Source organism: Engystomops pustulosus, chromosome 2 (assembly GCF_040894005.1).
Source record: "Engystomops pustulosus chromosome 2, aEngPut4.maternal, whole genome shotgun sequence".
In the NCBI taxonomy this organism is placed as follows: domain Eukaryota; kingdom Metazoa; phylum Chordata; class Amphibia; order Anura; family Leptodactylidae; genus Engystomops; species Engystomops pustulosus.
In genome coordinates this window covers 87,414,727-87,433,192 of record NC_092412.1, presented here as the reverse complement: position 1 = coordinate 87,433,192, position 18,466 = coordinate 87,414,727, and the positions used below count along the sequence as shown (strand labels likewise).

The following is an 18,466-nucleotide window of genomic DNA, read 5'->3' as shown; positions in this document are numbered from 1 at the left end:
CACTTTCCCAGACCCAGTCTTCACCGGTCACCGGACAAAATACAAAAGCTGTTCAAAGAGTTGCATCATTCTTGTATATTATTTGCACTTAGCAACTTGGGAAACTCCATGTATCTGGTTGTAATTCTATATGAAGGAATTCATCAGAGACTGAAGAGTAATTATTTGGCCCTCATATTTGCTGAGCAGGAACTCAAAATGTGGGGAACACTACATACACTGGTTATTAGTCTATATCACATAGATGAAGCGTGTTCCCAGATGATAACTCGTGAACGGTGCTCTGATAACCATACAAATCTTGTATATTAATTGGAGTACCCCGGCACTGTTGAAGTCTGCTTTCATTTATAGCTCTTTCATACATAAATAAAAGAGGGACTGGCGTTAAAAGGCATTCCCGTTCTTACATGCTGTTTTATCTTAAACCACAGTGCAACAATCCCAAAACTAAGGAACCCAAATTAAAAGCTGCAGCACGAATTGTTCCTGAATGGACAACCTATGACAATGAGATCCGGCAACTTTTAAAGAGGTTAGAGGAACAAAAAAGGAATGAAACACAAGCACCACCTAAAGGTAAGAGAATCCGTTTTAGAGCTCAGACCAGCGTCCCTCTCATGTTTTAAATACATTCCCATTGTCTCAGGTGTGAAATGTCATAAAAAAGGCTTTCCAATTGAAGAATCTTTCAGTGCAGAAATCTTTCTTTTTACATGAGCAGGAGGATAGCTACATTTCACCTATTAATCTGATGCTAACACAACGGGGGTCATTTACTAAGGGCCCGATTCGCATTTTCCCGACGTGTTATCCGAATATTTCCGATTTGCGCCGATTGTACCTGAATTGCCCCGGGATTTTGGAGCACGCGATCGGATTGTGGCGCATCGGCGCCGGCATGCGCGCGACGGAAATCGGGGTGCGTGGCCAAACGAAAACCCGACGTATTCAGAAAAACCGCCGCATTTAAGAACGATAAATGTGTCGCTCGGGACGCGCTTACCTGCACTCAGCCGGCCTCGGTGAACTACAGCGCGTTCAGATGCTTTTCAGCGCAGCAGCGCCACCTGGTGGATGTCGGAGGAACTACCTTATTAAATTCCGGCCGGACCCGAATCCAGCGCAGAGAACGCGCCGCTGGATCGCGAATGGACCGGGTAAGTAAATCTGCCCCAATATGTTTGACAGGACTATATTGCCTTCCATCATCTTGCTTTACTAAAGGTGTATATAGCCCTAAATGACTATTGGGTTAGTGGTTTTGGACTAATACTTACTAGTTAATACTCTGATGTCTCTTAAAGGAGTTGTCCAAAAAAATTGGTAAGGTTTGTGTAAAGAAAAGTTAAAAAGTTTTTTGATAAAAATTTTGTATCCATTCAATTTTTTTCTAGATCTCTACTTGCTGTTCTGCTGTAGAACACTTATAGGTTTCCTTCCAGTGCATTGAAATCTGTCCATGATCTTATGATGTACATGTAAGTGCACAAGCACAATCACATGGCCCTGATTACTCTCTATGATAATAACGGGCTGTCCACTTGCATGTCCATCACAAGACAGATTTCTGTCCACTGGAAGTAAACATAGATGCTGGAATGTAAATTTAAGATTATAAAAAATATTAGTGCAAAAAGAAAGGTGTATTGAAAATGTGTTCAGGTACTAGAATCTAAGAGGATATACCGTTGGACATGAAGGCATACATGATCCATGGGATCTCCTGCAGCACATTGCACACATATGATGCAGCTGGGTCTGTATATTGTGCACATTTGTAGGTTGTTGCAGCTTTTCCATTAGCAAGTTGGTAGGCATAGAAAAAAGGTGAATGTTACAAGGTGAGGGGGCTGGTGGACTGAACATGCATTTGAAAATGAGGCACACAGATGACCCCGTGGCATTTTGGACGTCAGCTAAAACGGTGATATGGTTAAGACTCCTAGCCTATCTTGCTTGTCTCAAACAGAAAGCAGAGGTGCAAAGACCAGTATGTAAAGGCCAGCATGCACTGCGGTTAGCCTACACAGCATACTTAAATGACTCCTCATGGGCAAACAAAACTGCCTGGGATGAGGCAAAATCTACCTTTGAACTATGGCTCAATAGGAGGGAGGAATTATACTGCCAACCCTTTTTGAGGCAGTGCTCTTCCTTTATGGGAACAAATCAGGGCGCTTATTAGCCAGACTGGTTTAGGGGCAGCATAAGCCTATGCATAACCACACGCTTCACAAATCATCAGGCCAATTAGTTTTGCCTCCAAAGGAGGTGAATAATGATTTTCTGAAATTGTGTGCTGTTCTATTTTCTGATAATAGTCGAGGGGAGAGCGATGCAGAATAGTATCTGGCGGGAATCAAGCTATCAAAGATGACCCAAACTCAGCTGGATGCTGGAAATGGGTAGAGCCATAGGCAGCCTAAAAAATGGCAAGGTCCAAAGCTCAGACGGATACACAGCAGAGTTCTTCAAGAACCTTAAGAAAAAAAATCATACTGTTCTTGGCACATTATTTTCACAATCTATTGCAAGGTCGATTCCTCCCCTACATTCTAAAACCACATAGATAAAACTATTTCCAAAAGAGGTGAAGGATCCTTTGAACCCAGGATGCTATCGCCCAATATCTCTAATCAATCAGGCTGTAAAACTGCTGTCCAAAATCATGACAGACTGTCTCAATTCATTCCAGTATTAGTGGGAAGGGCGCAAGTGGGCTTTATTAAAGGTAGAATGGTGGTGACAAACATCAGGAAGGCCCTGACCATTCTAGTAGAGCACAGCTCTACCCACCGCCAGGAGAACATCCAGTTATGGTGGCATTAGATGCTGAAAATATCTTATGACAACATCAGATGGCCCTGGCTCTGGTGGTCATATAGGCCTCTTTAGAAGCCTATATGACACACCAAGAGCGGGCATACACACCGCTGGCTTCCTCTCTGACCCTTTGAACTCCAAAATGGGCACATGCCAGAGCTGCCCACTACCCCCGCTGCTCTTCGACCTGGCCTCAGAGCCACTAGTTAGAGCATCTGAGAATTCAGAATTCTTTACAAATATTAAAGTTTGAGAACGAGAGGTGAAACCTAGCAATGTTTGCAGATGATGTAATTCTCTTCCTCTCCATTCCTAAATACCAACATAGAATATTTTGGAAGGTTTGCAGGCTTTCATATCAATGTTTCAAAAAGCGCAGCATTAGATTTGTTTCTGAGCTATCGAGACCCCGGACTGGTCCCTGCCTGACCTGGGAATCAAGCTAGGAGATTCACATTTGACTTACGCCAATCTTGATATATATGCACTCAATTATCTGCCCTTTGTAGATAAGACTCTGACAGAACTAGCATGATGGCAGCAGCTTCCGCTCACGATGTTGGGCAGATGCCACCTAATTAAGATGATCCCATTTCCCACACTCCTATACCCACTACAGACCATCCCTGAGTTGTTAAAACATGCAGATGTGGACTAATTGATGAGGGCATTGCAGTCTTTTATCTGGAGGGTGGGAAAGACCATGGATAGGGGTACATAAATTGATGTTGAGCAAATCTGAGGGTGTGGTGCACCTCCCACACATCGGGGGATATAACTTAGTAAGCCTCTTTCAGCATATAGACTGAGTTCATGTCACCGACAAGTTCTCAAATACAGAGCTCGAGATTTAGTTGCACTCTTGCACACAAGGTACACTAGATGGCCCATGCTAGCAAAATCGGTGACCATTGGAGGGAAACCTTTTTTAGATTCCTTCATTATGCCTATTATGGATTTAATCTCCCTAAGACCCTCTCTAATCATGACAGACTGACTGAGTGCTGGAAATGCTTTGTGGCAAATATGGACTTGTGGCAGTGCAAACCTTCGTAAACTTTCCAGAGCTCGGTCACAGATCAGATTTGGATTCATTGGAAAACCAACTTACCCATGGATCCCCTGCTTCTTATGTTTCTTGTTGAGGAAAGGAAGGGAGACCAAGACGACAAACTTACCATACGTCTAGACTGGCTTGCTCTGTTACTTGCAGCAATGCATAATGAATCATTGGATCCAACTGTCTATGCCCACCATCTTTGAAGTTATTGCCCAAAAGATATACCTGGTAAGACTAGACCGGCACAAGGAAAAAAATTTGTAGAACTAGTATCGCCATTTTGCCTGACACAATGGTATAATACAGAACTCTTAAAAGGCTCACTGGGGCTTAACAACTATGATTGACTAACAAGTTAAACTTGCGAGTTATGGGGCTTTACAAGAACAGCGTCCTCTTGGAAAATAAATTAAGCAGTAGGACCTGACTTTATATGTTAGGGTTGTCTTCCCCCAAGCTTTCTCTTTTTGTTTATTTGCTTCTTGTACATTTGTCAGAAACTGTGTGGTGAAAAACACTTAGAACAATGCATATACAACTGTAATTTATATCTCCTTTTGTTTTTAACCAAATAAAATATATTTAAAAAAACTGATGGAAAAACAGTTAAGAGAGGCATTGCATGTGGTTGAAGGATGTCCTTCACATATTGCTGACCTGTTAGTGGTGTTAGCATTGATTAATTGTCATACGTGGTGTCTCTCCAGATCATCACAACAGAAGTTGGGACAGTATGCCACTCTCCAGCAAAGGCAGGAATTAACTGCTTTATATACTTGTCATATTGTTTGCGAAGACCCCCCTGACAACCACTTTGTTTTGGAGGTCATGTTAAAGAGGTTTCACTGTATGTTCGGTATCTCATAGATCTCACTGCCTTTTAATGCAGCCTGGGTTTTTTTTCAGTTTCTACTTTTATGTCCTTTTCCATAAACAGGAATTTTCACTCCCAATCCTTGGCTGAGATGGGTCAGCACTGTGGCATCCAGGATGTCACAGGACATCCTCCTAGGACAGTGGTGGCGAACCTATGGCACGGGTGCCAGAGGTGGCACTCAGAGCCCTTTCTGTGGGCACCCGGGCAATCGCCCCAGCACACCAGACAGGACTCAAAGAATCTTTCTGCAGTTCCAAGCAACTTAAAAGATGCTGCTTTCAGTCATATTTTGATACTTACTTCATTACTAGGGACTGTAGGAAGAGGGAGAATGAATAGACAGGTTGAATTATCTTTGGAGGACCTCCTGCTGGTCCCACAATTCTCTGTGTACAGAGGGACACTGGAAAGAAGCTAAAATGATGCAAATTTTCCATCGTTCTACTGTGTTGCTGTCCTCAGGAGGCCAATATGATTGAAAGTTGCTGAAGAACATGGAGCAATAAGTTACTTCTTTAATTATTCGTTGGCACCTCGCAATAAATAAGGGTTTTGGGTTGCTTTTTGGGCACTCGGCCACTAAAAGGTTCGCCATCACTGTCCTAGGATATTGGAAGGATTTTTCAATCATTTACACTCTCCATTGTGACTTAGTTCCTCATAACTTACGTTGAATAGTCACTGTGCAGACTAATGTACTAACCACTAGAAAAGAATTATGTCAAGGTGTCACAATGTCTCATTTTCTTTTGTTTTTCCTTTTCTTTGCAGACCTGAATCACGATGAACTTTAGCAAACTTCAATTACAAAGCTGAAAAGCAACGTCCAACTGACTCTTCACTCTGTAATGGAGACACTTGAAATAGCTGTGACTGTATATACTGGATACTGGGATTTATAGGGACACTATTTTCTTTGCTCATGAATAAGAGATATGTTTCTTAAGAGTCTTTTATAAATGAAATGTCAATACATTTTGTTATTGCTTTTAATGTCTGGTAATGCAGTGATAGGAAGAAGTGGAGTCCCAGGCACATGACTGAGCTGTAATGGACAGCTTACCTTTTCTGATAACTTCCATTTACATGTGTTTACAGGGAATGTAGTAGGGGGCACTTTTTCCTAACTGACAGTGTGAGGTACAGACACCATGTATCAACATGGTGGCAGGCATAGGTAATGGTGCAATGTAATATATCCTTAATTTAGTGTTGTCCATATCGTTTTGCTTGGATAATGTTAATTCTCTTTAAAGGGAACCTGTCACCAGGGACCTCTTTTTCACTAATGACAGGTTGCAGAAGCCCATTACAGCTGCATTACAAATATGTCTTTCTGCTTTCTCTTAGTGTTTGCATTACAATATAATTTAGTGTTTTAGCTTACCTGGTTTCCAAACAGAATCCTCTGGTGAGTCCAAGAGGTTGGCTTTGGTTTGGATGCGTTTAAAAAAAACAACAAGATGTGACTTGTCTGTGCTGCTCATTTCTCAGGTCTCATCCCCCAGCTTTGTGCTCCTTCAAAGGAACAGAGCGCAAAGCAAAACTTAACAGCTGCCATCAGTTTGGGAGGAAGGAGCTGTACAGGAGCACGAGGGTGGGGGCTGAGATTTGAGGAGTGAGCAGCACAGGCAACTTTTTGAAATGCATCCAAAAGAAAGCCAACCCCTGGGACTAAATAGAGGATTTTGTCAGAAAGCCCAGTAAGTTCACTCAATCAAACAGTTATATTGTAATTTGCAGTGCAGGTGTGATGGGCTTCTGGAACCTGTCTTTAGTGAAAATGTGGTCCCTGGTGACGGATTCCCTTAAATACTAGAGACTGTTATATAGCAGACATCTGCTCTGCTTTTGCTACTACACATCCATTCTACAACCTTTTTGAAACTGTCAAATGATTTCAGAAACCTCATAAAAATTTGGCAGCTGCTTGACACCGAGTCCCCATGGTTGTTTTTGGTCATGTATGTAAAATCTGTCTATTTGTTACTTTAAATGCGGAGAAAAAACTATGAATGTGTATTTTTCTGCTGTAAATTTAGTTTTGTACAGATCATGGAAGTACAAGCATTGTTGTTATAAACTACACATGTTCACATTTGCCTTTTTGTGCTTGGTTTTGTTGTTTTTTTTTTTTTGCTTAGAAACTGCAGACTCCCAGTCCTCAAGGGGCGTTTTGACGTACATTTTGGTGGCACAAGTTTTGGCCTGTCATTCGGTTACCAAAACATATTGAAGATACTGTTATATTATATTATATATTATATTGCAGCTCTATAATTTGTAGCTGCCTCTTTTGAAGTGACAGAGGTAAATGGACAGTTGTCTCCTCTACAGCTATTTAATTGTCTGTTTCCTTGTTAACTCATTAGCAGTTAAGGAGATGAACGGTCTGGAGTTTATTCCAGTTGTGGCATTTCTGTGGGAAATCTACCAGAGAAATGGTGGCAATGTTGGGAATGGCAAATTCAATGTTTGGTAGATTGTTGGTGGGGGGAAAGGGGGAGTGTGCCCTGATGAGATCAGGAATACAAAAATACCTCCACGCATCATGACATTGGTAGATCACAGAACCATCCACCGATGTGAAGAATAGTCTCAAGGAAGATGGTACATTAGTATTCTGAGTTTACTATAAAACGAAGACTTCATGAGAGCATATACTGAGGGTTTACCACAAAGTGCAAACCATTCATCAACATGAAAAAAGCCATATCTATGATGGGAAGAGAGAAGTATGGAGATTTGTTTTGTACTTGCCTAAGACAAAATTTAAGGCATAAAGACCCACACTTAAAATGAACATTTAGAGGTAATGTTAATTTGTCCAATTACTTTTGAATCCTTAAAATTTGGAGCTCAAATGATTACTTCTTCTTCCTGTTGCATGTAAGTGCTTAGCTTGCAACACAATTTTAAAGTTAAATCGTCCAACGGCCCGCCCCCCGATTTCTGTCGAATGAAAGCCTGCGCGATTGATCGCGTGCGACACAATGCCCTTCTAAATCCCTGTCCCGGCGGCACAATCGCCGAGTAGTCAGAAAATCCCATGGAAATGCGGCAGCGGGACCCTAAGTAAATAAGCACCATTGTGCCTGTGCCCAAATTTTTCCAGCGCTAATTGTGTATTCGCCATATACAGGAACATTTGTCTAAATGTAAAATTTTCCAACACTGCTATATGGATATTAGTGTTGGTCTATCGGAATAAGAATAGAAAGGTGTGAGTAAAATGCAATAAAAAGCTTCTGTTCTATATTCACATTAAAACCCCTATTTTGTTATATCACTTTATTTGAGGAAACACTATATGTATGTAAAATAAAATTCTTCTCTGTAGAGTGCCTAGGCTTGGGTCAAATGATTATAGAGATGCCCCCGAAATAATCTTGCCAATACATCCTTGAGCTTTAGATTTCTCATAAATCCAATGGACTCTTTATCCTGAAAAGTTGGGCCTCCTTAGATCCCTTGTATATGATACAAGTGATTCAGTTCTTTATAAATCAACTTAAGTTTTTACTTTTTCTAGAATTTTGTGGTGCAAAAAGAGTCTTAAAAAATACACATTGGGGGTCAATTACTAAGGGCCCGAATCGCGTTTTTATGGCGGGTTTCCCGAATTTTTTCTGCTTTGCGCCGATTTTCGCTGAATTGCCGCAGGTTTTTGGCGCACGCGATTGGATTGTGGCACATCGGCGTGGACGCAACGGAAAAAGGGGGCGTGGCCGACCAAAAACCCGATGAATTCGGAAAAACTGCCCCATTTTTTTTCAAAAAAAGTGTTGCTGGACACGCGCTTACCTGCACCCACCAATGGATCGTGAACTCCGTCGGACCTTGGCGGACTTCAGCGCAGCAGCGACACCTGGTGGATGTTGGAGGAACTGCCTTAGTGAATCGCCAGAAGACTCGAATCCACCGCAGGATCACGAATGGACCAGGTAAGCAAATCTGCCCCATTGTTTATTTTTGGAGACATTTTAAGGTCATAAAGTCCCAAAGTGCATTTCACGCCCCTTAAACATACAAGCATCAATCTTTTCACTAGTGCAAGGCCTTATTTATTGTTTTAGACATTTTAGTTAACATAAAGTCCTAAAGTCAGCTTCCCTCACCCCCGGTGTATCTGAAGTACATGCATTTTGGGACTTAAGTTTTTGACAAAAAGTCCCACAAAATGCTGCAGACATATTAACAGGCAAAAAGCCACTTTAATAAATCTGACCGGCAGCGGAGCTCCAAAGAGCCAACCCAATGATAAATAACCCCCTCTGACTTCTCTCTTAGTGCAGGGTCTGGCCATGTAAACATTTATCACAAACTACAAACTGCTTCACATAGGAGATAACAAGAAATCTGTGCAGCAGTTCTACTTTAATTGGACTTTGTGCAGACTATTGGTAGGATATTAGGTGTAATTTACACTTTGCCCACTAGATGGCCCACTGATTGCTTTTGTCCATTATACAGCTACTGATTCAAATGATGATAAAACCTCAACACTCTATGATTATATTCTGTAGAACGTGCATCCGGATAATATAACCCGCAGAAGGCTGGAAATAAGGGGAAAGTTTAAAAAAAAAAAGAGCATCTCAATTTTAATACTATCAGACAGTTGAGCGAGCAGAAGAGTTAGTCAAATTTAGTTGGCCCTGAACCATCTGCCTGTCAATAATTTCTAACAGCATGGATCTCTATGATGGCTGTGTGGGAAGCTTGATTATGACAGAATATATATGGATGCATTATGGACTATGCATCTAAAGTACATAATATGCCTGGATACAAGGTAGGGAATCAAACTATGTGAGGAGAGATTTTTTTTTAGATAAAAGAAGGATGTCCTTGTGGTATAAAGGCTCTATTTTTATTTACTTTTTTTTAAAAAAAGATGGTGACTGGTTCCCTTTGAATCTAAGAATATTATTAGAACCTGTGTGGACATTTCATGAGCAGTGCTAGTCCTGACAGGAGAAAGTCCCCACATACTGGATCTTTCCTACCTAGAGATAAACCACCCGTCCACAAGGGACAATTAGGCAGGAGAAGAAGAGAAAGAGGTATTTTTTCTGATTAAGATTTATTACAAAGTTTCTTACACAAAAAAATTGTTCATTTTTAAAGTTTGCTCCATCTCCTTTGGAAACCTGTTTTCTATGTAATCACAGGACACTTTATGAATGTCCCTTCCTCATATCAAATCTGCACAGACTATTTAATTCTGAAAGTATGGCGTTTATTAAAAATACACAAATTCTGCAAAATATTCCTTCATTTAGCAACAGCGTGTATTGAGCTGTAAATTGCCTCTAATGTAATTATTTCAGGTTCACACTGTGTGGATTGGGGATGATTAGCTCGGCACATTTCTTTACAAATTTCAGGGAAAAATATAAGAATTTTGAGCTATTTCTGAAATGACAAATGATTAGACGTAATTGTGGCTGATGAGGCATTGATTATTTTAATTAAGGAACTTAAGTTCTGCTTCAGTGTCAGGGTTGTGCAACATCTTACAAGGATGGAGAACCATCATTCATTACAACACGAAAACATTTACATCCTCAGCATGGGGGTGAAGAGAAATCACAATCACATGCAAATGTTTATGGAAATGTCCCCAAAATGGCAGACTGGGGAGGGGGGGGAGTTGTTAGGGCTGGTTTATGATGGTACTGGCCATTTAGTATATCCAGCGCAGAATCTGAAACATGTACTGAGCTATAATAGGTGATGTGACAATTGGGAGACATTTTGAAGGCAGAAAACATACATTACATGCATTGATACATTTCCACACCCCATATACTTTTGGTTAAATATTGGTTGTAATCTATAGAAATACATAAGGGAACATATAACTTTCAAGATGCTTACATTTGTTTAATGACAGGTACACTATATCATTAAGGTTGTTACTGTATCACTCAAATCAGTTATATCAGTTATCCAAAGAATTAGTCCATGTTTCTGTGTCCTAGTATGTCAAGTAAATAACAAAAATCTGACCCACTATAAACATCAAGTTAACAAAGCAGAATATACTAAAATCTATGATCTAAGACTGGCTGCACACAAACATTCTTGGGCTCTGGAAACGGACTGTATGCGAGTTGGATCCCAAAGACCAGGCACAATGCAGTGTAGTGGAGTCCTTACATCATTGCTACGGTATCACTGGGGTCCGATCTGGACCCCAGTGTTACCTGCAGGAACTGCCGGTAAGATGGCGTCTGTGACGTCATCTTACTGGCAGAGTGCCACCCTATGCAAGTGCATAGGCTGACACTGATAATGCCCTGCAATACATAAGTATTGCAGGGTATTATTATGAACAAGCAATCAGATGATTGCTTGTTCATTTCCCATGGTGGAAAAAGTGAAAAAGTAAAAAAAAAAAATTATTCAATAAAAAAATAAAGTAATAAATCACCAAAAATGCCCAAAAGCCCCAAAACATATAAAGAGACATATAACTAAAAAAAAAGTCTAAATCATAACACAAACCCCACATATATAGTATCACCGCGTCCGTAACAATCTGTAGAATAAAAATAAATAATTATTGAACCCGCACGATGAACGCAGTAAAAGAAAACTGTTATAAACCCTCTAAAAATTATGATTTTTACCTATTCAATCCCACAAAAAATGCTATAAAAAGTGATCAAAAAAACATATGTACTCTAGAATGATACTGGTGCAAAGTACAACATGTCCCGCAAAAAACAAGCCATCAACCAGCTCCGTAGCCAAAAACGTAACAAAGTTATGCCACTTGGAAGATGGCAATACAAAAACAATAGATTTTTCCCCACATTAGGGTTTTATTTTACAAATTTAGTAAAACGCAAGAAAATATATTCGTGTCTGGTATCCCCGTAATCGTATCGACCCATAGAATGAAGATAATATGATTATTAGTCTATACGGTGAACACCACAAAAAAAAAAGTAAAAAAACCAGTAGAGAATTGATGCTTTTCTACTCCTGCTCTCAAAAAGAAGTTCCTAAATTTTCAACAATAGGTGATACCAACCCCAAAATGGTAACATTGGAAAAAGCATCTCATCCCGCAAAAAAAATGCCATCACATGGCCCCAATAACAAAAAAGCAAAAATTTTACAGCCTTCAAAAGAGGCCAATGAGGAAAGTAAAATCCTGGCAGCTGCAGGGCGCTCCTTCCCTTCTGCGCCTCACTGTGTGCCCATAAAACAAGTCACGGCCACATGTGGGGGGTCTCTGCACTCGGGAGAAATTGTAGAACAAATTGTATGGTGGGTTTTGTATTTTTATCTTTTGGAAATGTGTACATTTTAGGGCTAAATGAACGTATAACCGGCACAATTTGACTATTCTAAATTTCGCCTCCATTTTGATGTAATTACTATGAAGATCTCAAGGGGTTAACAATCTTCGTAAAATCTGTTTCTGATAGCTTGAGGGGTGCAGATTTGAAATTGGGTTGGTTATATGGGGGGTTTTGATGCTAAATATGTAAATTTTCATTCAAAACTGTATTTATCCCCAAAATAGTCAATTCTGAAAATCCGGAAAAGCGCTATTCGATTTGTAAGCCGCGTGACATCAAAATAAATTATCCAGACATTTCAAAAATGGTGAAAATGTAAAGTAGACATATGGGAAATGTTATTCAGCAATTTATTTAGGTGGTACATCTATCTGCCTGAAAACTCAATGATTTCAAATTTCAAAAATGGCAAATTTTTCAGAAAATTCATCATATTTTCTTTTTTTTTGTAAATAAACGCAAAACTTATCAGCCAAAATTTACCACTAAAATGAAGTACAACATGTGGGTAAAAAACAATCTCAGAATAGTTTTGATAAGTAACAGTGTTCAAAAGTTATACCATATAAAGCGACGCATGTCAGAATCCAAAAAATGGGACTGAGCCTTAAGCTGTAAAATGGCTGCGTCCTTAAGGGGTTAAACTTCTCCACAACAGTAACACGGACCTGTCTTCATTATGCAGAACCCTGAGACTATCACAGAGCAGGTGTATTTATACAGAGACTTGATTACACACGGGTGGATTATATTTATCATCATCAGTCATTTAGGACAACACTGGATCATTCAAAGATCCTCACTGAACTTCTGGAATGAGTTTGCTGCACTGAAAGTAAAATGGGCTGAAATATATTGCACTTTTCAGTGTATTATTTTTTTTACAAAAGTTTAAAATATCCAATAAATTTCATCCCACTTCAAAATTGTATCCCACTTGTTGTTGATTCTTTCCCCCCCAAAATTGTTAAAAATGTTATATCTTTTATATTTGAAGCCTGAAATGTGGCAAACGGTAGAAAAGTTCCAGGGGGCCAAATCATTTCTTAAGGCACTGTATATACATAAACACAGTTCTTCATTCATACACACACACATTTAAACACTATTACACACATACGAACATATATGGAGCATATACAAATTACATATACAAACATACAGTGCCATATACAGACGTACAGCATATATACACACAGTGTATATACACCATGTACACATAAAGCATATACAGATGACACATTTTTAACTTTTCATATGCCCACATCTTGATTTAAAAGATAAATCAGGTGCTGAAAAAATCGTAGCAAGCTTTGCTAGGCGGGCAAAAAAGTCACACATTTTTATGCAAATACTCAAATTCAAATATTCAAATAACCCAAAAAAATAAGAGAAGGCAAAAATTTAAATAAGTGACCCCCCAAAAGTTCTAGAAACTACCGTATATCTGATTTGAAATCAACAATCTTCTTGCAAGTAAACTGCTATAAATCCAGTTTTATTCAGTCTTACATTTGGTAAATGAACTCTGGGTAAGTCAAGTCTAAACACCCACCTGTGATAAGTTATACTTGTTGTTCATCATAGTCTGTTATATTTTTGGTAATAAAAACCCTTGCAGCAGAATCTGGTATAGTTCAGTAAAGTTTAGCACTGGTAGAAAAAAATAAGCGAGAATATCCAAAAGCAACACACACTTAACTAATCCTCCTGATAACAAATGTGTTTGGGACTTGGCTCTTGCTTATAAAGATGTGCATGCTGAAAACACTCTTGGCACTAGAAGAAACACTTTGTACCAACCTTATAGTGTGAAGTTGTTAACTTTTCTCAGAAATCAAATCTTGTCTGAAATATTTGACGTGATCCATCTGTCTTTGATGAAAATGAGACCTTATTTCTCGATGAAAAAGACTATTTCATGGGAAACAATCTAACAATGTGGGTAGAGGTGTAGATAAATTGTAGTTCAAATACAAATTGACTTATAGAGTGTCCATGTGTGACATTCTGAACATAATCATTGTAGACCTCTCTGATCAGGGGTGTAACTCTGAGAGACAGGGCCCCATAGCAGACTTCTGAATGGGACCCGTCTTAAAAAATATACAGATTTTTATACACACCCATGTGAGTTACACTTACACACATTTATATACATACAGCATAAACGCACATAAATAAAAGTAGCATATACATCCATTCAGTGTATACATGTACCATATACAGACTTACAGCATATACACAACCAATACCTCATATTCTGGGGACCCCTGACACTGCGGGCCTCATAGCAGCTGCTACCCTTGTAGTTGCACCCCTGTCTCTGATCATTGAACACCTAAACATGGGAACGCTGCATTGGAGGATAACCATCCGAATTCTGGCCTATGGACTGTCCTATTGTTTGATTCTCGGAGTTAAAAAGGAAATATCCAATGTTTCCTCGTCACATTATCTTATATGGCTAAATAAGATGGATGATGGACTATGAACTTTCCACCGTACAATTGAGTGCTGGAATTGAGCTTTAATGGGAGAAAAGGGGTATACATTTTTTTTTTTTTAGAAATTGACTTCAACAAAGAGGAAAAACCCAAATACAAATTCCTTATAACAGACAGGAAAGCCCATGAAAGAAAAAAAAAAAAGATTTCTCAAGCGCACATACAGAAGGGCATATTAATCCATCTGTTTTTGGAAGAATTTTGTCATAATTTATGCCAAAAGACTGTCTTAACCATGTTGTATTACATTTACTAAAAGGTTGCACAGTATTTTTAGACACTATTGATGCCAAAAAGGGTGTGGTTTTGACATAAGGGGGCGTGACCAAGACTGTGCCAAAAACTCCACACAAAAATGCGGAATTTTCTGCACCAAATAGGAGGTGCAAAGTACAAATAGATGGCCTTAAAGTACATCAATTTATCATCCAGCATCAGACACAGTGAGAAATTTACCTCAGGAGTTACTGGGGCAGATTTATCAATCTGATGTAATTAGCATCAAAACTTCTTGTTTTAAACAGTGGGGCAGATTTATCAAAAGTGTCAGCGCATAAGGACAGCCTTATACTGCACCAGGTTTATCACAGTTTTTGATGCTTGATGAGAAGTCTGGGATACTGTAACACTGCCTAGTCAGATTTTGCACCTCCTATTAGTTGTTTATGCCAGAAAACTGCATCAAAATTATGGCACATTAAAGAAAATCTACCATCCAAATCATGTTAAATTAGGGGCACTTGGCATATATCCAGGTACTGTGACTGTGGTAATATTCATATATTTGTTATCCATGGCCTCATTTTTTTCTAAAATCAACATTTAAAATTATGCTAATGAGCCTGAGGGGCTCTCTGTTTCAAGAGCCCCTCAGCGATGTCTTTTCACTGGTTGTTACAATGAGCAGAGCAGGTCTCCCCTCCCCTGCACTTCCTGCTGCTGCTAGATTACATAGACAGAGGGAGTTTGGAGAGAGTAGGGGAAGGGGGAGACATGTTCAATGACGCTGCAGCACTGAGGAGCTCTGGAAACACTCACCAAAAAGCCCCTCAAGGAACATTAGCACAATTTTAATAGTTTATTTTAGAAGGAAGAAGGCCATGGATAACAAATATAAGTGCAATATCATAGGTATACAGTCATGGCCAAAAGTTTTGAGAATGATACAAATGTTAATTTTTAAGTCTACTGCATCAGGTTTTAATGGCAATTTGCATATACTCCAGAATGTTATAAAGAGTGATCAGCTTAACAGCAATTAATTGGAAATTCAATATTTGCCTAGAAAATGAACTTTTTCCCCCAAAACACATTTCAGCTTCATTGCAGGCCTACCTTAAAAGGAGTAGCTAACATTGTTTCAGTGATTGCTCCAATAACACAGGTGTGGGTGTTGATGAGGACAGCGCTGGAGATCAATCTGTCATGATTAAGTAAGAATCACACCACTGGACACTTTAAAAGGAGGCTGGTGCTTTGTATCATTGTTTCTCTTCTGTTAACCATGGTTATCTCTAAAGAAACACATGCAGTCATCATTGCACTGCACAAAACTGGCCTAACAGGGAAGAGTATCGCAGCTAGAAAGACTGCAACTCAGTCAACAATCTATCACATCATCAAGGAATTCAAGGAGAGAGGATCCATTGCTGCCAAAAAGGCTCCAAGGCGCCCAAGAAGGACCAATAAGCGCCATGGCCGCCTCTTAAAAGTGTTTCAGCTTCGGAATTGGGCTACCAGCACTGCAGAGCTTGCTCAGGAATGGCAGCAGGCAGATGTAAGTGCATCTGCACACACTGTGAGGTGGAGACTCTTGGAGCAAGGCCTGGTGTCATGGAGGGCAGCAAAGAAGCCACTTCTCTCCAGAAAAAACAACAGGGAGAGACTGATATTCTGCAAAAAGGTAAAGGGAGTGGACTGCTGAGGACTGGGGTAAAGTCATTTTCTCCGATAAATCCCCTTTCCGATTGTTTGGAACATGTGGAAAACAGCTTGTTCAGAGAAGACAACGTGAGCGATACCACCAGTCTTGTCTCATGCCACCTGTAAAGCATCCTGCAGCCATTCATGTGTGGGGTTGCTTCTCAGCCAAGGGAATCGGCTCTCTCACAGTCTTGCCTAAAAACACATCCATGAATAAAGAATGGTACCAGAATGTCCTCCAAGAGCAACTTCTCCCAACCGTCCAAGAGCAATTTGGTGATCAACAATGCCTTTTCCAGCATGATGGAGCACCTTGCCATAAAGCAAAGGTGATAACTTAATGGCTCAGGGAACAAAACAGAGAGATTTTGGGTCCATGGCTTGGAAACTCCACGGATCTTAATCCAATTGAGAACTTGTGGTCAATCATCAAGAGACGGGTGGACAAACAAAAACCAACAAATTGTGACAAAATACAAGCATTGATTGTGCAAGAATGGACTGCTATCAGTTAGGATTTGGTCCAGAAGTTGATTGAGAGCTGCCAGGGAGAATTGCAGAGGTCCTGAAGAAGAAGGGTCAACACTGCAATTATTGACTTGCTGCATTAACAAAATAATAAAAGCTTTTGTTACTCATAATATGATTGTACTTGTATTTCTGTATGTGATAAAAACATCTGACAAACACACATAAAAACCAGAGGGCAACAGATCATGTGAAAATATAATATTTGTGTCACTCTCAAAACTTTTGGCCATTACTGTAGGCTACAAGTAAGGATTCTACTGGCGTACGATGCATACATCAAATACACCTTGTTCATGAATAAGGTGCATTTGATGTATAAATCATAAGCTAGTAGCAGCCTTAATTGTAGGCTATACCATTGTGATATCACACTACAGGCAGTCCCCGGACTACGTACAAGATAGGTTCTGTAGGTTTGTTCTTAAGTTGAATTTGTATGTAAGTCGGAACTGTATACTTTATAATTGTAACCTCAGTCAAAATTTTTTTTGGTCTATGTGACAATTGGATTTTAAAAACGTTGGATTGTCATCAGAACCAGGATTATCAATAAAGATTAATTACAGACGCCTGTGATAACTGTTATAACTGTTTATAGTATCCTAAGGCTAAAGTCAAGTAAAATCCAGAGGTCCATATGTAACTAGGGGTCGTCTGTAAGTCGGGTGTTCTTAAGTATTCCCAAGGAATAAAGAAGATTTGTAAAATTAAAATAAGGGACCTGTATTATATTTAAAAAAAAGAATAAAGGGGACATCCCTTGTTTTCTAACCCAAAGAATAGAGTTTCTACCTGTAGTGTTATCTGACATTAAATTATTTAGGTATATTGTATATTTTAAGTTAGATTTTATACATCCACCTACTTTCCTATCTTACCTTATAATCCTTTTCATACAAACAATTCAGTTAGGTTGTGCACATCAATGGATGTTTCTATTCCAACACGTTTGAAATATTCCAAAAAAGATGAGAATGTCATCACTGTGTTATCGCTGACAGGCGGAAGTAATCAATCAATCTCTGCACCATCCCCCAGCTGATGTGTATGAGTGATCCAGCTTAGGTTTATTAACAAATATGAGAAGATTACCACAGTCATGGTGCCTGGATCTATGAATTAATGTTCCTGGTTTGCCCATGCTTGATTTTGATGGTAGATTTCCTTTAAATAATTTTTTGTGCAGTGTCGAAAAACCATACCGTAACCGTTTCATAAACCCTTGATAAATGTGGTGTTGCATACTCTGTGGAGTATTTTTTCTGCCATTGTGTGACTTTAAAGTTGTGTTTTTTTTCTCATTAAACAAAACAGCAAAAACTATGTTTGCGCAAATATTTGCGACAATTATACACCAAGAAGATTCATAGGACTAATGATGAATCTCCCCCCATAAAGTTTAAAAAGAAAAGTCAAATTTTAA

The 18,466-nt window shown here is 39.4% G+C and overlaps 1 protein-coding gene across 1 annotated transcript in view; it reads left to right on the top strand.

The window, feature by feature from the left end:
• UGGT2 (UDP-glucose glycoprotein glucosyltransferase 2) overlaps window positions 1-6,861 on the top strand; it is a 209,427-nt gene extending 202,566 nt beyond the window's left edge. Inside the window, exons 38-39 of the mRNA XM_072135438.1 lie at window positions 435-579; window positions 5,535-6,861. Coding sequence (XP_071991539.1) covers window positions 435-579; window positions 5,535-5,557 — 168 coding nt within the window. The 3' untranslated portion in view covers window positions 5,558-6,861. The remainder of the gene's footprint in view (window positions 1-434; window positions 580-5,534) is intronic.
• Window positions 6,862-18,466: the final 11,605 nt, after the last annotated feature.